The following is a 25880-nucleotide window of genomic DNA, read 5'->3' as shown; positions in this document are numbered from 1 at the left end:
TCTTCGCTAGGTTAGAGGGGGCTTGTACCTGAACCGGAACTATTCTCGGGCTCTATCAGAGAAATGGGACAGAATAACTAACGACGAACGATATCTTAAATAATTCATTTGTAACCATTGTTTAACAATGAAATTGTATTTTCATAAAACAAAAATTAAACATATACAATTACATGGGATCAAGCTTGGCATGTACTCTTCGCTTCGATTTTGCTCTTTTTATTACTGCGCCTCAGCCAAGCAAAATTTGAAAATCCCAGTGTATGGTACATTTGTAGAACAAGTAATTGTCTACACTTATTGCTGAAAAAAGTTATGTTTTATCTTTTGTAGCGAAAACAGCGCTCTTTTCAGCATTACAGCCCTATAGCGCTGTAAATACAAAAGATAAAATATTACTTTCTTGAGCAATATTGCAGATAATAACTAATTCTACAAATGCCGCATACACCAATTTTTCAAATTTTACTTGGCTGAGGTGCAGTAATCAAAAGAGCAAAATCGAAGCGAAAAGTGCATGCCAATCCTGCATTGGATGTACGAGCAGCTCACGTAGAGCTGTCTTATTATTTTGTCAATTTGAGAAAATTGTCAATTCTTCAATTACCATTTAATATTAATAGGTTGGTTTTATAATGCACAGCTAGTAGCTTGAACAACAACTAAGAATTTTGAAAGTGCTAGGTATTCTCGTTTGAAATAATACAGCAAAATAGTTGGAAAGTTGAAAATATTGCAATCCAAAATATAGGAACGCAGGAAATTTAAGAAGAAATGTATATCAGTAGGTATAATACGTATCATAAATCAGAACGAAAAGAATAATGTGACAGAATAGTTTGAATAATAGATGCACTTTATCCAACAAGCTATTCAGTTAATAGACTGCCAATACAACGATCGATTCACTGCATCTCGCAAGGTTATTTCGTAACAATAGTGGTATTGTAGATTTGTAAAAAATTGTCAACCTTTAACTGGTGCGACTAAATAAATGAAACTGATGAAACGTCCCTAATCAATTTTAAGATAGTCGATAGAAGCCTCAGTCAAGCTCGTCTGTGATTCCTTACTAAGTGTATCGTGATAAATTATTAGGACTAAAACCGTAAAATGTATGAAATGTTATTTTCCATCACCCAAGCTTACGCATAAGACATCGATTTTGATTAAATTCTAAAAGAATTTCTAATAGAACGTAAAGAGTGGTGGCTTCCCAAGAAACATTTACGCGCTGAATAAACATTTTGGCAGCCATAATTATTCAGCCATAGCTGAATACGCATCGAATAAAATTTATGTAAACAACTGTACAATACTTATCCAGCCGAAATTGGAGAACTTATACAACCTATTTTATTTGAGGCAGAAAACCCCTTGTTAAGCAGGTATATCGCCTCTCTGCACCTTGTTTCCAGCTTTATGCAAATTGGTCATTTAGAAACGCGTAAAAGCGTCTATTAGGCTACATTACAGCTTCAAAGCAGCTATTAGCAAGCCCGAAGCTTGACTTAGATGTTTAAGAGCTGAAAAAAGGTTTTTATTTCTATTACTAGACCATAGTTCAGCCACAGGTTGAATAAATTCAGCTAAAAAACGTTTGATCAGCCTGAAAATGTTACTTGGGCAGCTGCTTTCAAAGCTGCAATGGAGCTTAATAGAGACTTTTGTGTGTTTTTAAATAACCAATTTGCGCAATGCTGTCAATTCTATTTTTAGAACGAGAAATAGTTTTGCAATGCTTTTTCAGTCGCTTAATCAACGTCTTATCAACCTTTATGCAGCCAAAAAATAATCTAATTCTAAATTTAAAAAAGAATAGAACGCGTCATATTTAATTTGCTATGGCATCGTATGCTATGTTTTAAATTTTGAATAACTTGAATTCGTATAGGCAAGCTAATTAAAATTGCATGTCGTCATCTTTCGGGAATTGAACCGCCATCTTCTGATCCATAAGCACTCATCGTATGATCCGCTCCATCTGCATCTGCAGAACAGACAGTGAAAATATCTTAACACTTGAAGCAGTCGATAATGTCGATAAGTGACATATATTTTTGCTGCCAGTCGAATTGCGAAACTCTATGATCTGACGGTGTGTGTGCTGTGAACCGAATGAAAGCTTGGTATTAGTTTGTAAAGCCATTTTAACACCCTTAAGCAGCTTTAAAGTAGTTTGAAAGCTGTGAGGCCTAATGAAAGCGTCTACTGTTTTATAAAGCCACTTATGTTTATGGCAGTTTAGAAGCGGATTGTTTAGCAGAAAAATTCGCTATTAAGCTTGTTTATCAGCTTTGGAGGGAAGCTGGTTTGGAAAAACTTAAAGTAGCTTAAGCATCGCTTGGTCAAATACAATTTGAGTGCTTACTTTATGCAGCTTGGATCGCCTTAAACCAACTCGTAAAGGCGATCCAGTGTACAAGATTTTTCGAAAACAGACACTGATGAAGCCTGCATGTCGTAGGCGAAATACGTATTTGTCACGAATAAATATAAATGGCAGAACTTTAATTTCAGAAGATGGCGGTTCAATTCCCGAAACATGACGATATGCATTTTTAACTAGCTTGCATATACGAATTCAAGTTATCCGAAATTTAAAACAGCATACGATGCTATACCAAAATAAATATGACGCGTTCTATTCTTTTTTAAATTTAAAAATAGATTTTTTTTGGCTGCACAAAGGTTGGTGAGACGTTGATTAAGCGACTGAAAAAGCATTGCAAAACTATTTCTCGTTCTAAAAATAGAATTGACAGCATATTATTAAAAAACACGCAAAAACCACTATTAAGCTCCATTGCAGCTTTAAAAGCAGCTACCCAAGTAACAATTTCAGGCTGATCAAACGCTTTTATAGCTGAATTTATCCTACCTGTGGTGGCTGAACTATGGTTTAGTTTTAGAAATAAAAACCTTTTTTCAGCTCTTAAACATGTAAATTTGGTGATTTTATCAATCTTCGAGTTTGCTAATAGCTGCTTTCGAAGCTGCAATGGAGCTTAATAGAGGCTTTTGCGCGTTTTCAATTAGCCAATTTGCGTAAAGCTGGAAACAAGGCGCACAGAGATTATATAAAGGGCGATATAATTGCTTAACAAGCGTTTTTTCTGCCTCAAACGAAATGGGTTGTATAAGTTGTCCAATTTCGGCTGAATAAGTATTTTATTTTATTTTATTGTTTCGTGGGAGGGCTATAAATTGTTTCGTGGGAGGGCTGTTTATTAAGATGACAAATCGTTGATTCAGCTAGTAAAAAAAGCAAAGCCTAGTTGCTACATTCCGTTATCGAAACTTGACCTTCTGTTTTTTATTCGACAGACTTCGCAGCCAGCCAGTTAGCGCGCAGGACAATTGCAGCGCCAATTGCTACGATCCTGTTGACTCTAACGGCCTCTCCCAGTCGAGATTTGAACATACGACGAGTGGCTTATAAGGCCAGCGTCATACCTCGAAGCCAACTGGGGGGTTATTCAGCTGGCATAGCAGAATTATTGAGAATATTGACGGGTTGTGGAGAGGTTGAAGATGCGCCTTATCTGCTTGTAACGCTATTATGTGAAGCGGCAGATTTACAGCGCATTCGTTGGCTGCTTAATAACTTATGGAATACAGAGGCCTTTGCTTAAATTTATTCAGCGTCTACCTGTATTCAGAGTTAAACCAGCTGTGACCAAATCAGTAGCATTTTAATTCAGCTTCGGTGTTTGTTGGGTTACTTTGCGAACACATTTTTCGTTTTAGACATCAAATTTGTTTAGGTTGAGATAAATGGAAATAGTGCGTGACCTGTTGGGAAGGGGAGGTTCTTTCACTGGTTTTCAGTAATGGAAAAGAATGAAATGGCACGTATATATGGTCGTCGTCCCAGACTTGGAAACACAAAAATGTGCTGGCACTGGCACGTGGTTGGTAGGTTAATCGATCAATTATGGCAATGCTTAGCGTTTAAGCATTTGTGTGAATATTCAAAATTAAATTAGTTTTATTATATTGTTCAATTCATAGGAAAACTTCTAATTGACTTCAATAAATATCTTTCAAATCGGTTGAGAAATAATCGAGTTATTAGCGATCAAAACTTATTTTTGCTAAAATCTTCCCCATAAAATGCGGCGCATTTTTCCCATTTCATTATGAACTACCTTCGGCCGTAGTCCGTGTGCAGTACACAAACCGTACACAACAGACATAGGCACGTAGTACTACAGTGCAGTACCTATAGCCAGTGCAGTGTAGGAGTTTCAGTTCAGAAATACCAGGTACTTACTACTCCAGCTAGTGACCACACAACTATTTCCGATTTATTGACATTTTTCTACCCATCAAGAATGGGTAGGGTAGCAAGCAATCAAACTTTTGTTTTCTCATTCTCGTATACTGATGTGTTCTCTCTTGCTGTTGTTTCAGTTTCAGCTGAACCTTTTTCTTCTTGGTCGGATTGCTGCGATTGTGTTGTGTGGGGCATCCATTTCATTCAGCAAGTAGCAAGCAGCAGCAGCAGCAGCAGCAGATCACAACAGCAACAGCAGCAGCAGCAGAAACAACAACAACTAGTAACCGCAGTGCCCAGCAAAAGGGGAATCAAAAACTGTAAGCGAAACGACGAAAGACGACGACGACTACTGTGATGTGATGTGGTTGGTGACTGTGAAAGGGGAAAAATGGTAACGCAAGAAAAAATGTCAAAAAGTGTTTTCCTTTTCGTTGTGACGACGATGTTCATCGGTTCGGAGTAGGTAGGTAGGTGAAAATCACGGTGCCAGGATTCGAATCCAGGACGGACACTTTCCGGACACTATGGTGGTCCGAGAAATACTTTGAAGGTTCCAGTGATCAGTCAGTCGGCTGGTACGAAGACGAGTGAGTGAGTGAGTGGGTGGTGGAAATGACAAGAAGTTATTCCGGTGGGGCGTACCTACATAGAAACTTGAAAACTTTTTTCCGATAAAACCAGAGACGGTGAATATTGCTAGAAGTTATCGTCACCGAAAAAAAGCTGCCATAATAAGATTTTTCTCTAGATCTGGATGAGTGTAAAACTGGAAGGGGAAAAATGGTTGATGATGTGAGGTTGAAGTGTTCGGAAAAAAGCTAAAAAATCGTAGACTGTTCGGACGTCGAAACGGTGTGGGGGAATAAAATTAGTGTCTCGCAGAGTGAAGAAATTAGGCATATTCTTTCACGAAAAAAGTGCGATTGATATTTCAAAAGATAAGTGCAAGTGATAGCGACAGTGTGAAGAGAAACAAAAATTCACTTCGTTTAAAGTTTGTGCACAAAGACGGACGGAAAAAAAAGTAAGCAATAAACTTGCTACGTATTAGATAATTCGAGGAAGTTTCAACGCTGGAATTGCTGCTGGCTCTAGGCTAGACACTCGGATAGGATGGGCCATCATCGTCGGCATCTGCCGAAGCAACACCAGCCCAATGTACTGGGGCACCTGGTGAGCCGTCAGCTCGGGGACAACGTTCAGAACTTTCACAACAATCTGTTCCACGAGCGACTCCGGATCGCCAAGAACCTCTACAAGAAGGATCTGGTTTCGCACTACGGCTGTGTCAATGCAATCGAGTTCAGCCAGGAGGGCGAGCTGCTGGTTTCGGGTGAGTTGACCTTATCTGTCGAGCATACACAGCGCCTATAGACACGGACAGCAGGGACTTGTTTCTTTCCTTCCTTCCATCCATTCTCCGTTCAATTAATAGTCAACAATCATGTTTACGTTCCAATGTCTCGCAAGGTGAATGTATTTTCAGCATCATCGATGCTAATGCGTTAAATAAGTTTTGATAATCAAACCTCGGTTTGGGTTTGGGGGTTTTCATGTTTGATTCTGCAGCTACAGGCTCTTTGGAACACATCATCATCGGCACCGGGGTGAGGAAAATCTAACAAAATGGCCATCGATCGAAGGAAGGCCGAGTAAAAGGTCTCTGTCCGTTTTGTGGTGACTGCCTGGCACTGGGGCTGGTGTCTTAAACCGACACACGACACGACGACCACGGCAGGTCAATATAGGAAAGCAAAAGAAAGAAAGAATGAACGAATATACATTTTTTTTTGCGATGGAAGTGAGAACGCAGCGGAATGAAATCGAAAAAATACGACGGAGAGTGTGGATGACATTTAATCGAACATTTTTCGTTCTTTTCCATTGCCGTTTTTGGAATTGTTGTGCGGATGATTTTGTAGTATGGATTTGTCGAATTTCGCGAATACTGCGAAGGGGATAATTGACACAATTGCTAACTCATGGTGGTTTTCATATTTCAATCTTTCAAGTTAGTACAAAATATGCGTAATTTCCGTAACTATTAAACCTGTTATGACTTTTATGACAATTAAAAAAGTATTTTTTTCTCACTACTGAATTTCGCTATTTTTGTACTATTCTGCCTCTTATGGCCTTATATGGTATGGCAAAATATGGCTGCCTCCGGTACAGCGTACATTAAAGCTAAAACATGATTATTAAGAGCGTTATAATTAATTTCACAGTATTTGGTCAAGTAAAAACTGAACATGTTCATCCTAAATCTAAGATACAAACAATTTGTGTTTGTTCGGATTGTGATGTTCTTGCCTTTCTTCCGGAAAGATGTTACAAAGACTACGCTGATCGATTTTCGCTTGACACCTACTTTGTTTTGTTCGGGCAACTACGATTGGGGGCATCGAAAGTTATTGCCTGCATTCGTCATTGTTCTATAATCATTCATGTCACTAAATGTACATAATTTTCTTTATTGGATTCAAGTCAGGTCTTCGTAGTGGTGTTTCTCACATCAGGCACGAAATTATGCTTGCGGTAGTTTTTTTAATGTTCGTTGGTTCTTTCGTCAGGCATTCTGCTCACATGTCCAGTCCACTGCACCCTGCAATGTTCTATTGATTCCACTATTTCAGCATCATATTTTTACGCTCAATGGAACCCGTAACGCATGTGCTTGCGCCGCACTCCATCCTCCAATTTACCACCCAGTTGCTAACCACAGCGCAGCCCTGAATACCCTCTCCGTCAACCGAGGACACCGATTACTAAGTCCGGTTGTCAGTCTAATTCTAATATTTTAGTTCTCTAATTATTGTTTTATATTGACTGGTTCATTTTCGCTGTAATTTATCGTTCAGATCAGCTGTTGAAAATGCATCAGCTTGGAAATCATAGTATTGAAACAGAATATTACAATCCATCATTGTAATTTCATGCAAGACTTACTTGCTTAAGTGGCTTGCCGTCCTTCCTAAGACAAAGCCTGTCGAACAAGGTTTCTCCATGTAACTTTGTTGTGGGCTACCTCTCTCCAATTCCTTGGACACCGAGTACTATCCGCCAGATCTCTCTCAACCTGGTCCTGGTCCAACCATCTTGCTCGCTGCGCTCCTGGTCGTCTTGTTCCTACCGGATTTGAGGCGAACACCATCTTTGCAGGGTAGTTGTGCGGTATTCTAGCAACACGACCGCAATTTTTGTGAAGCCCATAGCAAGCATGACTTCCGCTGATAAAACGCCTCCGAATTTCACGGCTGGTACCATTGTCCGCCGTTACTAATGAGCCAAGGTAGACAAATTCGACGACTACCTCAAACTCATTGCCGTACTACTGCCCAAGCGACGTCGGTCAGCCTCGGTTCCGCTGGCCAGCAGGTACTTTGTTTTAGACGTATTCGCCTTTAATCCAATCTTTTTATTAACATTGACAACGATGACATTGTATTATCGGTAATGGGCGAAACACTGGAGGAGATGAAAATGCTAGCGACCGAAGTGATAAGTGATGTTTGGGCGAAGCTGCTAGTAACCAAAGAAAACGGAAGTCCTGTTGGTCAGTAATTGTAATGCCGTAAATTGGGTAGAAATTATTGTCGCAGAGTGCGTAATTGCCTCAACGCGATTGATTGATGATAGGCCTAACATCAACGGCCATGTCAACTACGCTTGTAAGAAGGCAGCAAAGAAATCCGGAAGCTGGTGCGAGATGAATCGTTGGGTAAATGGCGGCAGAATTCGGCCAGGATCGAGAACGATAGATGGACGTACAGGCTCCTACCGGTTCTGTCGACCTGGTTAAATAGGAATCATGGGCAAGTCAGCTTTTACTTGACGCAGTTTCTGTCGGGGCATGGTTGTTTCAGGCAATACCCAACGAGCGTGGCCGTGAAAGGATATGGAAGTCATGTAGCTCACCATCGATACACGTCCCGATATTTGTTTATTAATTGTACGTCATCTGACATAAAAGTCTTAATGAAGCAACTAAAATGAATTACTTCTATCTAATCTATTTTTAAACATATAAATTAGTTCGCCAAATTCGAAGAGATGTTTAACACTACTAAAAATTCTCACACGAAACGTTGTTGGTTCAAAATAACCGAAGTTCGTCCGGTTGTGATGCACGAAAGTTCATCATAGACAGCAGTTTTGGAGAGTCTATTTCACCGTTAAGCACTTTCGCCACGAGTAAGACCTGTTGTAATTTGTGGCGTCGTTCAAGTGTGTCTAATCCAACTAGGTGGCAACGATCCGGATAAGAGGGCAGGTTGGCCGGATCTCGCCAGGGTAAATTCCTCAACGCTAAACGAACGAATCTTCTCTGCACATGCTCATTCCGCAATCAATTGCAATAGAGCTGATGCGGGGTTCAAACCACACATACATTTTCCAGTCTCGGACGTACAAGACAGCAGTAGAAGGCTTTCACGCAATGAGGATCCTTGAAGTCCCGTCCTATTCCAGCGATGAACCCTAGTTGTCTACTCACTTTAGACACGATTGCCGTGTGGTGCCTCTCGAATGTCAGCTTTCTGTCAAGAATGATGCCAAGGTCATTAACGTGATCCACGCTCTTTAGCGCTTGCCCATTAATAGCATACTCGAAGAGAATCGGCGTTTGAGTTCGGTGAAAGAAAGGTAATTACTTCACATTTAGCGGTGCTTATAAGCATGAAATTCAGTTTACACCACGTCGTAAATTTATCTAACAAAAGCTGCGGACGATAACAATCTTCTAGGCTACGAATCGTCAAGTAGATGTTGACGTCATCGTCGTAAACAAGTCGACATCCATTGTCTATGGCATGAGCTGCGTCATTGAAAAATATAGTAAAAAGAAGTGGGCCAAGATTGCTACCCTGCGGTACATCAGATTCGTTTGCGAATGCAGATGACTGAAGTTTTTGGAGCGTCTTAGTAGAATACGAAACCTAAAAATAAAAAATAAGAAAACTTATCCAATTTAATTCTACTATGTGTATTTTATTCAATGACAGATACGTATTTCGCCTACGACTTGCAGGCTTCCTCAGTGTCTGTTTTCGAACTAGTTCATTGAATGAAATACACATAGTAGAATTAAATTGGATAAGTTTTCTTATTTTTTATTTTTAGGAATGCAGATGATAAATCCGATCCAAGCTTGACTAAACTAAAAAACTCTATCACACAGGAATGATTTCAGCTACGTGACAAACCGCTGAGTAGCACCCAAGCGCAAAATTTTGGTTAGCAGTGCAAGGTGATCAATTCGATCAAATGCTGCTTTCAAATCTGTATATATTACTTTAACTTGTGCTTTACGTTCGGTTTCCAAAATACAGTTTGACACGAAATCCAAAAGGCAGCCAGCTGTTAGAGTGCAGAACAATTGCAGGGCCAGTTGCTACGATCCTATTGACTCTAACAGCCTCTCCCACTCGGGATTCGAACATACATTATTAGGCCAGCATCATACCTCGAGGCCAACTGGGAAGACCTTGTCGTAGCCATCATAATACTAGAGAAACTATGAGTCAGATCAGTTGCAACACAGATTTGTCTCAAAGTTTTGTCTTTTAGATTCAGAATCGTGCAACAACTCACACAATCCGATCAAATATTCAGTAAGGTCTACAGTTCTTCCAAAATGGTTAACCATAATTCAGGAAAGCCATCACCGATCCAGAGGTACAGCGATTCTTTGATAGGCATGAATCTCTCACAACCGTTTAGAACTGTATCATGTTTGGTGAGCGACTGGTAATTCTACCCGTATTCCGGAAACGTTGTCTCGACCAGATGCACCGTGTTAATCTAGGAATTTATCGTATGAAAGCAACTGTGCCATCCTACTCTGAAAAGTCGGAAATATCGAATTTTATTTTTTTGCATTTTCGAGACGCTTACACCTGAAATGTCATGCCAAAAGGATTTTTTAATATCTGATCTCGTTGAAAACTTACGGCAAATATTGTGGAATCACCTCAAGCGAAGTCCATTGCTGTACGAAACTTTGAACGCGTTTTCCACAAAATCTTGTTGCTTTAGCTGGCGGGACGTGTATCTCAGAATCTAGCGGACAGCTTTGGCTGAATTTTTTTTCAGCATGTAAAAACGAATTATCTAAATTGTTTTTATTTATTTATTTATTTTTTGACGTAGGACTACGTCTTTGTTTACTATACTGGGACTGGGTAGCACTTTGTGAAAACGAAAATAGAAGTGTAACGTTTGAATGAAAGATTTCAAATGCTAATAACTACTAAACTACTGAACGAAACTGAACAATATATATGTCGTTGGATAGATAAAATGACCAGCAAATTTTTAGGGGGTTAAAAGAGAAATTTTAAGGGTGGTGTAAGAGGGGGGGCTTCTATACAAATGAAACACAAATTTCCTCAAAACTCGAGAACTAATCAAGCAAATGGAACCAAATTTGGCATGTGGGGGTTTCAGAAGGCAGGATTAATTTTCTACTGTGTACTGAGACCTCCTCTCCTTCTAAGAGGGGGGGGGGGGTCCCGTACAAATGAAATACAAATATCTTCATAATTCGAGAGCTAATCAAGCAAATGGCACCAAATTTGGCGTTTGGGTTTTTTTGGAGGCATGAATCTATTTTGAATTTATTTATTTTATGATGCTTTGAGACCCGTTACTCACCCCTGTGGCAGGAGGACAATTTGTTACCATTTCAACCTTTATGATGCACACAAGTGATGTTTAAAAGAAATTTATATGTCTCAAATGTTGCAGGCATTGTACTTATGAACCCACGTCCACGTATTTTCAAGGCCACCATTGCATTAAATGAAGAATTGAATCTGAATGTTTCGCTCTTCTCTTTTAAACATTCACTTAAACAATGGCACTCACAGATTCTTATAAACATACTTATGCCAAAAATGCAGTTTACATTAGTCTTTGATCTAATGATCTGTTATAGTCCTACGTCACCCTTTCGTACAACCCTTAGGGCTGTATACCTTGTAGTTTTTAACCCTCCCCTGACACACCAAAGAGCTCATATCGAGAGCCCTCTGGTAGTGGACACTTACTAACAAAAATTAACGCAATGCGGAGTATAAAACTACAACAAGAAAGACAAAGAGAATTCCCAATGGAACATTAGTTCCTTTGAAGGGATTCTAAACTAAGTATTTAATATTTAGTAATAAAACGCTTATGGTATAAAATAAAATTTAGTTTATTTTAGGAGCCAGAAAAACCCACATATGCAAAATGGTTGACACGTTACATGATATATTCGTTTACATTCATTAAAAGATACTGCTTCAACTTGCTTTTCATGAGAGTATTACTAGTTATAGACTTAATTTCGTTGGGAATCGAATTATACTTCAAGGGACCATAATTTGTGATACGCGATGAGCCTAAGTTCGTAGAAGCTCTACTTCTCAGTATTTCATTTGCATGTCCAGTGTGAGAATAATTAACCCTTTATAAAGCCGTGGCAACTACGCGTGGCAATAACACAAACTTCAGCGAAACATAATGTTAACATTCGGTAGAATTCATTTATATTCTTTTTGTTGAGAAAATTGCCGAAAAACTTGAAAAAATTGGTGGCAATATAGTTGCCACTGCCCGTCTAGCGGAAAACGTTGGTGGCAATATGTTTGCCGCAGCCCGTTAAGCCCAAAAAACATGTTCTCGAATATTGGTTCTAAGTTTTTGGATAAATCCGCATAATCTATCATAAAACGCCGTAAACTGAATATTACCATCCAAAAAGTTTCCTATTAACTGGTTTTTCTACGGATTTAAACCGAATTTACTGTTGACACTCAAAAACCAAGATTTGTCTTCATAAAAGTGATTCATAAATTACCATTTTTACAAATTCAGCGATTTAAAATCATTGAGAATGTTGCCAAAGGTTATTAGAATAAAGGGTTAACCCTAGAGGTGAAGGCAATATTACAGTGAAAATTTTGGCTATGTAGAGAACTATGTATAAACATGATTATTTGAGAATCACGCAGTCCCAGTAAGGGTAAAATTTCGTGATCTAAACTTGAGTAGAGCAAATTTGTCGAAAATAAATGAGGTAAGTTAAAAATTACTTTTACGCACCTGTTTTGCAATGTTTGGATTCTTTTGAGTGTTGATTTGGCCGCGTGGCCCCAGACAGCAATTAAATATTGCAATATGGAATGGATGCATGCATAGTAAAATTTAAGCAATGATTCGCGAGGCACAAAGCTGCGAATTCTTCTCATGACACCACATAGCGACGAAATTTTGCTCGATACATGCTTAATATGCGTGTCGCAAGAGAGACAAATATTTAAAAGTTGTAACGTTTTCGATATTCAGATTGCCGATGCATGGATCTGTATGTTGGGAGATTTTTTTACGCGACGAGTGAAAAATCATGTATTTTGTTTTTGACAAATTTAAAGAGAGTTGATTACCGTTGAAAAATTCAGTGAGTGTTGATTAATCCGATTCAATGGCATTTACAATAGACTGAACATTACTGCGGCGATAGATCAATGCTGTATCATCCGCAAAAAGTTTTGGTATTCCTTGAAGCTTTAAATTTCCCATATCATTAATGAATATTAAGAATAAAAGAGGACCTATATTGCTTCCTTGCGGAACTCCGATATTAATCGGGCGCAAGGTACTATGAACACCGTTTATGCCTACGAATTGCTTCCGATCTGTTAGATAGCTTTTAATCAAATCGTTAGTGACTCCTCTTACTCCGCAACGCTCAAACTTTTGTAGTAAGATTTCGTGATTTATGGTGTCAAATGCTTTTTTAGGTCGATAAATAAGCCACCTACGATTTTTGTTGATCAATTTCATATATTAACTTATCGATCAGCTCTATAATAGCAGTTGATGTTCCGCAGCCTTCCCGGAAGCCATACTGAAATTTGTACAAAATATTGTTAGCACAGAAAAAGTTTACAAGCGTTAGCGTTACTAGCAAGCTTACAAGTTTATAGCGTTGAAATTGGACGATAGTTAGAGGGGTCACCAGTATCGCCAGATTTGAATACTGGAACAACTTTGGCGATTTTTAAGATATTAGGATAAGTCCCGGATTCTATTATTTTATTGAAAATATTCGCAATAATCTCAGAAAACCGAACTGAGTTGGCATTCACTAAGTCTGTTGGTATATTATGCCCTCTACTTTTCCTGACATCAAGTTGACTAATCAAGATTGTAACTTCGTTGACACTGGTGGGTCTAAGAAAAATCGAGTTATTAACACATTTCACAGGCTTCGAAAAATCAAAGTTCGATTTTGGAAGTGTAACTGCTAGGTTGTTTCCAATAGATGCAAAATAGCTGTTGAACACTAAATGAATCTGAATCTAAATTGTTACGTAGCCGTTTTTTGATATCTCAATTTTTCAATTTTTATGAGCTTTCAATTGGCGATTTTTGATGAAAAAACATCTTTTTTTTGGAAAAATGGCCGCCATTTTGGTAATTTTTCGAATTTTCAAAAACCGCTACGTAACAATTTAGGTATTAACCTTAAGCTTCAAAATCATCCTTGAAATCCGTTCTACGATACTCCGTTGGTTCCCGGCACGTACCGCCAGCAAGGAACTATTTTCTAGAGGGCATTCACGCGCCCACCTGCCACCAGCATTATAATCAGAATCACTATTTTAGTATCCAAAAAATACAAAATATATCTTCAAATATACTTTAACCAATAACCAAAATACCATCCCCATCAATTAACTATAATTCTAGCATCTGAAAATTTTTTACGAAAATCTATTATTTTTCGGTCTTGCAGAGTAGAGTCCCCCCCCCCCCCCCTTAATGCATTTCGTAATTGTGAGACCGTAGCAAGCAGCCCACCTAAGCTGTTGCCACAACCGTGGCCTATAGCTGTAAGCTCGTGGTAATTTGTCCACATTGACTATGCTTGCCCTTTTAGAAGCAAATAGCTTCCTGGTCATCGAAGTCGTAAGAACCAGTTCAACAAAGTCTGCCTCCACGATCTCTATCCGGCATGGTCTCTTCACATGACTGGGAATGCTAGAGACAGCGACAACGTTGGTTAGCGACAACGGCGTCACAGTCCAGCAGTGCAGTGTTTACATAGTTTTGCCTCGGAAATGGTTTTGACGATGTCAGCACTGTTCCCCATCACCCACAGTCGAACGGTCAAGTTGAACGTTTTGTCGATACTTTACACACTAAGGATCTATCGGAACTTATCGAACAAGTTGGAAGTGTTATGTGCAATATTTGGATCGAGAATGGGTGTATGATTCAGTTACATTCCAATCAATTGTGAAATCGAAGTTCTAGCAGCAGCAGGGAATCAAAATATTATTGTTCATACGCAGAAAAAACCGACAAAAACGAAGAGCGATAAACCAGTTATTCTCTGCCTATAAAACAAACATACATGGCAACAAAAATGTATCACGATAACAAAATATTAGGACAAAGGAATGTCTCATAACACCAGTGAGAATGATAACTTTCGGTGAGAATATATTTTGATGCTGGAGATGCTTCGTCCTAGCTTTCTAAAAATCCTGTTCGTCGTGTTTGTCGGCTGCTCACAATTTATCCGATTTGTAGTCAGCTGATAGTGAAGCAGTAGTACCTCACATTTCACTGCGATCCTCGCGAGTTCGAAGACAACCCCAGTGGTTTGATGCGTACCGGCTATACTCAAGGGGGAGATGCTGTAAACAACTGGATGTAACGTTTGCATTAAAAAAATGGACAGAAATTGCCGATTTTCTATGGGTTTACCTTCACATGCACTGGCGAAACTGCCCATGCAGCATCAATCATAGTAATCCATGAGTCAGCAGAAACAATTTGACAGCTCTATCAGTCGAACTAACCGTGATGTCGAAAATAGTGACGCTACTCCGTTCAGAAGTGTGCCCGTTCAAAGAACGGTACCCTGCTGCGTCGAAAACGGACATCGTGCGGCACTTTTGGACAACAATCAGAGCATCGGCCAGAGGACGGCCGACGACCCTGAGCGACAAGACATGTTAGGAAGCGCGGGACTGCCGCTTCCTAACTGGTCTCGGAGCTACAGGCAATGACGCAGCGGCAGTGGTTGAATAAGGTGGTCAAGACGATTTTCCCGGTGAATCACGACGTGGCGGTGGTGGTGGACGACGAGACGTATCTCACCCTGGATGGCAACGACTGGTAGGGCACTTTGTATTTTACTTACCCCATGAAGGAAGTGAGCTCCGAAGTTAAGTCCATTTCACACACCAATTTCCTCACGAAGGTGCTACTGTAGCTGATAATCAGCGAGAAGGGGATGTCAGGGGATGCCTCTTCTTTCGCTCCGGACATGCCGTAACGGGAAAATTGATAGTATGAAGTGCCTACCGGAAGTTGCCTCGTTCATCAAGAAATATTATAAGGGCAAAGACGTGGTGTTCTGGTTGGATCTGGCGTCGGTCCACTACTGGAGGAGATGGAGCGGCTGAATATTGAAGTCGGCGAACCCGAATAACGTCCCCCAGCTGCGTCCCATCGAGAATTTCTGGGCAAACCTGAAGCGTAAGATCTACTCCAAAAATTTTGTCGCGAAAATTGACATGCCTACACCATGTTTTTGTCCGCCATGGCGAATGTTCTGGTTAATTGCCGGAAGGCCGCTCGCAAGGGCGTAGCATTTTTTTGCAAGTAAGCAAATATAATTAGGTACCTTCCATGGAAAATTTATCAATCTCAATTAGTTGTGTTAGTTTTTTTTATCTAAACAAGCATAATCTATCACAGCTCATTTCGTTTAACTGAATAACTACCCTGAAGTCTAAAAAAACAAATGGTGGGCCTGCAAATCGAATTGCCGGAATTTATCGAAGATCTATCGCAAGATGAACATTTGATCCATCGTAGAGCGTCCCTGTCGAAACCTGCGCTGGTATGTGCCAGTGTATGAAACAAGATGCGGGAGATAATTTTGTTTGCAGAATTGAGGAGAGTCATGCCTCGATAATTGCTGCACTGCATTCGAGTCGATGGTTCTTTTTGTGAAATGCATCTGAGACCTTCCAATCACCTACGCACAGTTCCTGCTCAGTCAGGATAGCCGTATCTTAAGTACAACCTGATGGATTGCACAATATAGCTGTTCGCTCCCGGCTTATAGAAATTCGGCTGGGATTCCGTTCTTTCTAGCTGCTTAGGACGGTGAAGTCTGTTTTCGACAGCCCTAGTATTTCTGTATCTATCTCAGCTCTAGTGTGTTTCGCTCTAGTTTCGATACAAAGTTTAAATTTGGCACTAAGGTTTACGACCGTCTAATACAGTCGTGGCCACGGTATAAGCATAATGTGGGTTAAATTAAATCTCCTCAATAGATCCGCGGCTCGAAATGACTACTGACATAAATAAATTCAACCTATAGTTCCCGTCCACCATCCATCAAACTAGTGCGCGGGTCTTAAGGACCTTATTCAAGAGTCGCATGCGGCCTGCAGGCCGCAGTTTGGCCATCACTGATCTAATACGTACGATCGGAGCTGCCTTAACGCTGTATACACTGATTTGAAGGCTGCAGTCAATCATATCGATCATGGGCTTAATGTACTAAACCTGGAGTATTTGTCACGATAGAAGGATGGGTAGAATCGTAATTTTCTATGAAGTTGGATACGTCAAAATCTAGATGGTTTAATAATAATTTCGAGGTCACCCAAGGCAATATTTTGGGACTTCTACTATTTTCATTGTTTAGCAATAATATCACAAAGCCACGAGGTAATCCACAATTGTTGTATGCTGGACCAAGTAATCGCTTTTTCAGTGTCTAAAGAACGTATTTTCTAACTATCATCAGACTCCGTATTTCAATTAATTCAAAATTCAAAATAATAAATTAAAAGATTCAAAAGATAAGTCTTAAAATATCCCAACGCTAATGGATCGCTTTTTCTCTCTCAAACAGGCGGAGACGATCGGCGCGTTCTGCTATGGCACGTCGACAAATCCATTCTGGAAAAGGAATCCCCGGTATCGATGCAGAAGCAACATCTGAGCAACATTTTCTGCCTAGGGATGGACTCGCGCAACACGCGCATCTTCTCCGGCGGCAACGATGACGTCGTCATCGTACACGATATTCAGACGTAAGTTCCTGTGACCGTCAATTTAAGAAATTTGCTAATCTAATTGTGATTCGTTTCTTTTTTAGTCGCGAATCGGTGGACGTCTTTTTGCACAGCAAACCGGTGTACGGTTTGTCGATCGATCCCTCCAACGATGACCTGTTCGCGACGGCCGGCGAGGACGGTAAGATACTGATCTTCGACATGCGGGACAGTTCGGATGTGATGTGCGTCTCGCGGTGCCGTTCGCCGTATCATGCCGTGATGCATCATCCGTACGATGCGGGTTTTATTGTGACCGCCAACGCGAAGGAGGGCGCAGCCCTGTGGGATTTGCGCGCTCCGAAGATGCCCACCATCCGGTATGGAGGCCAGAACGCAGCCCAGAGCTGTATGAGCGTTCGGTTTAACAGTTTGGGAACGCAGGTGTTGGCGCTGAGACGGCGCCTGCCGCCGATTCTGTTTTCGACGGCTTCGCCGGAACCGGTTTGCCAGTTCTATCACCCGGATTACTATAATTCCTGTACGATGAAAAGCTGCTGCTTTGCCGGGGAGCGCGATCAGTTTGTACTGTCCGGATCGGACGATTTCAATCTGTACGTTTGGCGCGTAACGGATGCCGACGTGAACGATACCGATCAGTGGGTGGATCGGAATCAGATGGTCCTGTACGGGCATCGGTCGATTGTGAATCAGGTGCGGTACAATCCGCAGAAGTGTGTGATTGCTTCGTCCGGGGTGGAAAAGATCGTTAAGCTGTGGACTCCGTTCGAGCTGGATTCGTGGCGCGGTAGTCTGGTTGAGGAGGCTACGGGACCGGAAAATCCCCGGGAAGTGTTCACTAATGAGGAGTATATTTCACTGAATATGACACACGATTATAGTCATCAGTCGACGACGGAGGATCCTCGGATGATGGCTTTCTTTGACTATCTAGTTCAGCAGGAGATTGAAGGGTGGAACAGTGAAACTTCGGATCAAAGTTCGGAGCACAGCTCCGACGAGAACGAGTCCTCTCGTCCGGACACAACGCAAACTTCCGACACGGAGTCGGTTCAGAATTACATCCCGATGCGTGGCCAGCAACCGGCTCGCCGGGGAGACGTGACTCAGCGCACTAAGTATCGCAATCGAATTGCCTATCTAATCGCTACGAAACGTAACCGTTTGAAGCGACTAGCGTTGAAAACCGCCGCCAATGCTCGGGCCACCAACAGACGCACCATAACGAAGGCTAAGTACGGACTGCGCAATCAGCCAAAGCGTCCGGGTTTGGGAGCTCTTCGGACCAGCCGAAAAGGTATCGGGAAGCGGAATCGCCGGCTCAGTACCAGCAAATACAACAAGCGCTGTCCGGTTTCGCACGAACAGACCAGCGATTCGGAGGTGTCAAAGTCGACGAAGAAACGTCGCATGCAGACCACCAATCTGAACCTGGCCGTCTACCGGACGTACCGGCGGAAATCGAAGGGAACACCGTCTTCTTCCAACACTAGCACACGGGTAGAGGAATCCAGCTCGGATGACGACGACGACGGAGGTAACGACAGTAGCGAACAGGCGCAGCAACCTTCGGCCGCGAAAAAGCTCAAACTAAGTGAGGACAGTTTGGCCAATATGCCGTCGACTTCGCGCGGTTTTCCGAGCAGTTTTGGACTGGGTGGCGCCAGTGGTGGTGGTGGTGTTACTGCCGGAGGCAGCAGCAGTAGCAGTTGCTACAACAACGGAGCCGGTCCGAGTGGGTTGTGCAATGCGGTACGAACGAGAGGTACGGCCAATGCCGCCGCTGGCGGAAGTGGTAGCAGCAGTACCTACGTCAGTATGGATACCCCTAGCACCAGCACTGGATTGACCGGTAATGGAAGAAGTGAGTATTTTATTTTATTTGTTTTATTTTTCACTTGTTTTGTCTTTTCGTGGTGTGCAGACCAAAGAGAGAAATTTCATATTGCATATCAAAAATTCAGAAATGCGGAGTTTTTCGATTTTGAAATACAATTTACTAAAGAAACAAAGTAGCGAGAATGCAATGGAGACGCATGGAGTCTTGTTTTTAACGACACGTCAGAGCACATTTATGGCAGCCAGTATGGCACCCTTCCCTTCCCTTTTTCAGTGTACCAACATGTCCCCATAGACTTGGGAAACCATCACAAAAAAATAAAATCAGTTTAACAAACCTGTTAGCCGTAATAAGATCTTGCAACTCAAAGCACTAAACATTGTATTCTATAGGTTCTATTACTTTTTGGGGCATAAATTACACTTAATATTGAGATTTCTGCCCAGTTAAAATTCTTCACTATGTTTTCACTTTTTCGCCGTCGATTTTTCATTCATTTTTTTCGACCGTTCCATTCGTCACATCACTCGCAAAGAAGCTTAACTTGAGGCACAGAAAACTTTAATTTACCACCCGAACAGTTATTTAGTAAGATATTATAATGATTTTGCCCAAACTGTTCACTTGAATTGATAGGAAAAACTTCACTTCGTTTCGATTGCAATTCCGAATCCGCGACCGTCGTTGTTGTACGTTGCCAAGGGAACGGACGTTTATATGGAGTGATGCCAACGTAAACATTTGAGCATGAAATTAACCAATTATTTTTGCTATTAAATTAAAGGTCGTAGAGTGTCGATAACATACATATAAAATTCACTGATAATAAAATTCACTGATAATAAAATTCTCCGTAAACAACATTTTATGTGATAGAATTACTGTCGGATCTAGTTCAACAGCAAAAATAGATACGCGATTCTACGTTTCATAATTGTTCATAATAGGTTATTACCTATTACTAGCAAGTCTATTCTGAACAAAACGATAGTGGCAACAAGTACAACTGAAATCAGTAAGAAAGCAACTGGACTCTGACGACCTTCACCTTAATTGACGGATATTTTTGGCAAAGAGGAAATAACCGTACATAAAACACCATACGTTTCCATTGTTGATAGCTATAATTGCCGATGAAAGGATAGGTTCTCCACTCACAGTTGTGAAACGTTGGAAGGGTTGGCGGTCTTCGGTACAACGTTTGTCTTCAGTTGGGTCATCTCCTCTAGTGATCTCTCGGCATAACCTGGACCGAGGCGGAGCCTTATTGCCTTATTATGTCCAACTTCTTCATTCAGTGGTAGTACAAACAAAGGATCAAGTTTTTTCTGTTTGCAACAGGGTTGCTACGATTGGATACGCATAAGTGGGTTCAGCACTAGTTGGCAGGGCAATTGCATGAAAAAGCGTTAAAAAGTTGTGTACCGCACTTTTATCCAAGCTGTGATTCGGACCCGCTTCTCCTCCCAGGCTCTGTGAACCACAGGTATTTGTTAACCTTCGTTTAACGGGCTTCAAAATATAATAACCTTAGAAATAACACCGAATATGTTATCCGACGAAGATTTAGCCTATACTACATGTATAACCATAATGCAATTAGGGCTTAAGGGCAAAAAAACCCTACAAAAGCCAGAACAAAAAACAAACCTTTGAACCACAGCAGACCAAATAAAAGAAAACTACACAACCCGTTTTATTGAGCGTGCGACGCACTTCAAACATCCCAAAACTGTCGGGATGAATTATTTTTAGACACGAATCGTGCCTTTTCCTTCGTCTGTTGCAGTCAAACAACCGAATGAGAAGTTTAATCTAATCCGGAAGGCCGAAACCATACAGGCACTTGCTACTTACAGGGCAGTGTACGTTTTTTTATCCAGGAGAAAAAACTTTTAAAAGGCTGGCTGAAAAAAATTCATTTCTTCTTCCTCAGCATAGAGCCGGGGCGGCTCGTCCTGTTTCACTCGGCTACCTTCAACTCGATCTTGGGCCACTCATCGCCAATTTCCTAGTTGTCTCAGAAGTCGCGAATCAGAATCACTTTCGACCTGGTCGAGCCATCGTGCACGTTGGGCCCCCCTGTTCCTGGTGCCGGTGGGGTTGTTGAAGAGGACCATTTTCGTCGCACTGTCGTCCGGCATCCTTACGACGTGTCCGGGCCACCGTAGCCTGCTAACTTTCGCTAGATGCACGATGGGAGTCTCCCCAAGCAGTGCCTGTAGCTCGTAATTCATACGCCTCCGCCACTCTCCACTTTCAGTTTGTACTCCGCCAAATATCGTCCGCAGCACTTTCCGCTCGAACACGGCAAGGGCGCGTATGTCCTCCGTGAGCAGCGTTACGGCTTCAAGTCCATAGAGAACTACCGGTCTAGAAAGGGTTTTGTACATTGTTAGCTTCCTGATCGTAGCGTTTTACGAAGGGTAAAGTAGGCCCGATTTCCCGTATGGATGCGCCGCTGGATCTCCTTACTAGTGTTGTTGTCCGCAGTCACCAGCGATCCCAAATACACGAACTCCTCTACCACTTCTAGTTCGTCGCCGTCAACGGTTACCGTCCGTGGGAGGCGCGCATTTGTTTCCTTTGAGCCTCTTCCTTTCATGTATTTGGTCTTCGACGCATTTATTTTTAGCCCAATTCTCCTAGACTCCGCTTTCAGTCTGGCGTAGATTGCCTCCGCCTGGTCGCCTGGCGCAAGTTTCTAGCTATGATATCGAAGTCATCTGCAAAGCCTAGAAGTTGGCTACCCTTGGTAAAAATCGTGTCTCTCGTTACGATGCCCGCTCGTCGCAACAGCATGCAGGATAAACCGTCGCCTTGTCTCAACCCTCGCCGCGTCTCGAAAGGACTCGAGAGTGTCCCAGAGACGCGTACGAAACACATCACTCGATCCAATGTAGCTCTGATCAGTCGCGTCAGTTTGTCCGGAAAACCGTGTTCGTGCCTTATCTGCCATAGCTTGTCTCGATCGACTGTATCGTATGCTACTTTGAAATCAATAAAGATGTGATGCGTGGGCACGTTGTACTCCCGACATTTCTGCAACATCTGTCGGATAGTAAAAATTTGGTCCGTAGTTGCGCGAGCCCCCATGAAACCCGCCTGAATTCCCTACGAAACCTTGTGCTATCGGTGACAACCGGCATAACAGGATCTGGGAGAATACCTTGTAGGCGGCGTTTACCAGCGTAATACCACGATAGTTGTAGCAGTCTAGCCGATCACCCTTTTTGTAGATGGGACAAACCACTACTTCCATCCATTCCTCCGGTAGCTTTTCCTCCTCCCAAATCCTCAAAATAACCCAGTGTAGAGCCTTTGCTAGCGTTTCTCCGCCATGTTTATAAAGCTCTGCCGATAGGCGGTTCTTCCCAGCGGCTTTATTGGTCTTCTGCAACCCGATTTCTCGTTTGACTTCTTGGAGATCAGGTGCTAGGACATTACTATCTTCCATGGGCACTTCTAGGTTAATTTCCGTTCCGCCTCCTTCTGCGCCTTCGCCATTGAGGTGTTCATCGAAGCACTGCTTCCATCTGTCGAATTTCATTCAGAAATTCATTTCTCCGTGCTTTCTATTTACCCAGACTGAGAGAACCGGTATTAGTCTTCGCGTCCAGTCGCTGCATTTCACTTCTGCTGCCACTTGATTAATGACTCTGCACGTATGACTTTTCTTATTCCTCTGATATCCTTCCGCTTATAACATGCACTGTCTTCTATCAAGATATCAATGGAAATCATCCCGACTATAACGCAGACCGCTGTTCACTCGCGGATTTTGCGTGCGTAACGAGGCGGACTATTCGCGACTGTCGTAGCGCGACAGATTCCTGCCAGCAGGGCCTAAGCTCTCTAATGACAGCCCATGGGTCCGAAAGGTCTAGGGGGTCAATAGAAGCGGAATGTCATCTATTAGCGCAGTTCTTAGGTCCGGAAGGCCAAGGGGGCGCATTAAAAACTTCCTAGCTTAAAGATGGATAGGAATCAATTCAATTCGTTTATTCAAAGACTGTTCTATTTATACTCGAATTGTGGCGATGGTGACATCATCACAAATCGATATTTTGGAATCGATACTTCTTGTTTTACAATGTTTCTTAATGTTAAAACGAGATAGACTACCGAGACAGCGGGTATCGAAAAAAGGTTCTATATATTTAATTGTTCAATTGCACTATGTACGTAATGCTTGTAATGTGACCCTTTGCCGAACACAGTTCGATGCCGGACCACCAGCAGCGTGGTCAGCATAAAATGTGCAGCCGATCGACGGTGCTGGTGCTTGTGCATCGCGGCGGACGGAAGAGTTTGGCTATGTTCTTATGACTCATGTCTTACCGTTTGTTTACTGTTTAAATAATGATCAATTTGGATGGCGTACGTATAGTACACGTGAAATATAACTTTTTCGTTCAGATATAATTTCGTATACGTCAGTTGCAATCGATATATACAAACCAAATGGTTTACTGGGCCCCCAATGCAATGCTTAGTCAGATAAAATAACGTGGATAGCGCTTAAATATTTCACAGAAAACCTTTTTGTGGAATGTACGATTCCGCGGGGGTGATCCTCTCCTTACTCGCTGTCGCTCGTTCGGACCCCCGGACTGATGGAAAGTAGGTCAGTAGAGCAAGGAAAATAAATAAACCTAGACAGTGGTGATGTTGGGGACTGCTCCCCCAGCAGTGGTCGGCGCTTCCGACGGCGGGTCGCACCCTGAACCATCTAGTGTTACAAGTGGTATTGTTGTTGACTAATGTTTTATGGAAGAGTTGTAGAGTTATTAGTTCTCGATCTATATTTCATTTTTATAGGACCCCCCCCCTGCCCAAGCACTTGAAACATCTTCCATGTTGCTATTAAGTCTTGTTTAAATTGCAAAAAACTCTACCGGTTACAGTATTGAAACACGCAACAAATAAGCAACTTCATGTTATTTATACGTTAGATTCAGGTTATCCAATACTTTACTGGCTGTCACAAATATATTAGTCTATATCTAGTAACATGAAACTTCATCGCAACATCGTGTTATAATGTCATTGCTAAACAATAATGCCACATGATGTTGCATCATGTTGATTACGGCATATTTTTAAATAAAATGTATCAAACAAATGCAATCAATGCAACATTATATCCCGCCATATTTTTATGAAAAATTTTTTTCAACGAAGAAATGTTTTTATTTTAACAATAATTACACGAACATTCATCAGGAATCCATAGCATTTACTGAAATATTATTTGATTACAGTATTTAGTTCGATTTTACACCGCATTTTTCCATCGTAAACGAATTCTTAATCTGGCTGGTTTAATTCTTTAAACTTGAAAATTAAGAAATTAATAACTTTCACGATAACATAAAGCAAAATTATATTTCGCACTATAAATTTTGAATGGCATGAAGATTAGCTCATAATAGGCCCAAAAAACTAAAGTTTTGTTTCGCATTAAGGATATTAATGTAAATAATTTTCGTCTTGGAGACCAGAGAGGAAATTTGTTTCCCGGTTCCCGCTAAACATAATTTGCGATTACAAAGTTGCCCATAGTTGTTTGGTTTTTGTCCGAGGAAAAAAAGAGAAGAAAGTATTTTTGTTTTTGTTTTCACGCAAGTTTTGACAACGCGGCATAGGATTTCGTGGGAGTGCGAACAGGCTTAAAATCTCTTTTAGTATCGTAGTCGCGAATGGATAGATAACGTTCATTGATGTTTCATAAAACATCTATGTAACAATTGGTTGCATATAGGCTCCACCTCTTGCGCTTTTTCAATCACATAACAGTTCGATAAAGGTAACTGATGCGAACTTTTACCATACTTGAATGTTCCAATTATAGTTGCGTAACCCTTCATGCAACAAATAGTGCTGCTTGGGTGTTAAAGGATTGAGGGGTCTCAGTACAGCATAGAAAAAAATCGTGCCTTCAAGAACCTCCACATGTCAAATTTGGTTCCATTTGCTTGATTAGTTCTCGAGTTATGAAGAAAATTTGTATTCGATTTGTATGGGTGCCAGATTGCAGACCCTGTCGCGCTCGGTCCGGCGCCCACCAATATATACTATGTTTTAGACGTATTTATCTTCAACCCAATTTGCTCTGCTTCGCGCTTTGGTCTGGTATACTGATCTTCCACCGTCTCAAATATTCTACCGACAGCGTGCACGTCCAGAATTTTTCATAGCTCTTGTCGGTTTACACTATCATATGCAGCTTTGTAACCAATGAACAGATGATGCGTGGGGACTCGGAATTCGCGGCACTTCTGGAGGATCTACCACGGTGAGAAGATTAAGTCCGTTGTAGACCAACCTTCTATGAAGCCTGCTTAATAACTTTCCACGAACCTATCGGCTATTGGCGGCGACAGTCGTTAAAAGTTGACTTGAGAAAGCGCTTTGCAGGCGGTATTTAGGATAATGTTCGCTCGGCGGTTCCCGCAACCCAGTTTATCCTTTTTCTTGTTATAGGACAAATAACCTCGTCTTTCCACTCCTCCGGTAATCGTTCCGTATCTCAAATCTTAGCAATCAGTTGATGCAAACCAGTGGCCAACTTTTCCCGGCCCATTTTGATAAGTTCCGCTCCAATGTCACCCTCTGCTGCTGCAGCTTTTTTGCTCTTCAGCCTGAAACAGAAAACTTCCTG

At 41.5% G+C, this 25880-nt stretch overlaps 1 protein-coding gene across 4 annotated transcripts in view; it reads left to right on the top strand.

Moving 5' to 3' along the window:
- The window catches only part of LOC128734546 (DDB1- and CUL4-associated factor 5), a 35153-nt gene that overhangs the window by 6607 nt on the left and 2666 nt on the right, over positions 1-25880 (top strand). For 2 of the 4 annotated variants that reach the window (XM_053828813.1, XM_053828804.1), the window contains 3 exons: positions 4417-5615; positions 17214-17394; positions 17460-19240. In XM_053828813.1, the coding sequence (XP_053684788.1) occupies positions 5396-5615; positions 17214-17394; positions 17460-19240 (2182 nt within the window). In that variant the 5' untranslated portion in view covers positions 4417-5395. Of the gene's footprint in view, positions 1-4197; positions 4342-4416; positions 5616-17213; positions 17395-17459; positions 19241-25880 lie in introns of those variants that run through there. The other 2 variants (XM_053828822.1, XM_053828830.1) reach the window with 2 other exon arrangements.

This window comes from Sabethes cyaneus, chromosome 1, assembly GCF_943734655.1.
Source record: "Sabethes cyaneus chromosome 1, idSabCyanKW18_F2, whole genome shotgun sequence".
Lineage (NCBI taxonomy): Eukaryota > Metazoa > Arthropoda > Insecta > Diptera > Culicidae > Sabethes > Sabethes cyaneus.
This window is presented reverse-complemented; position numbering and strand designations above follow the sequence as displayed.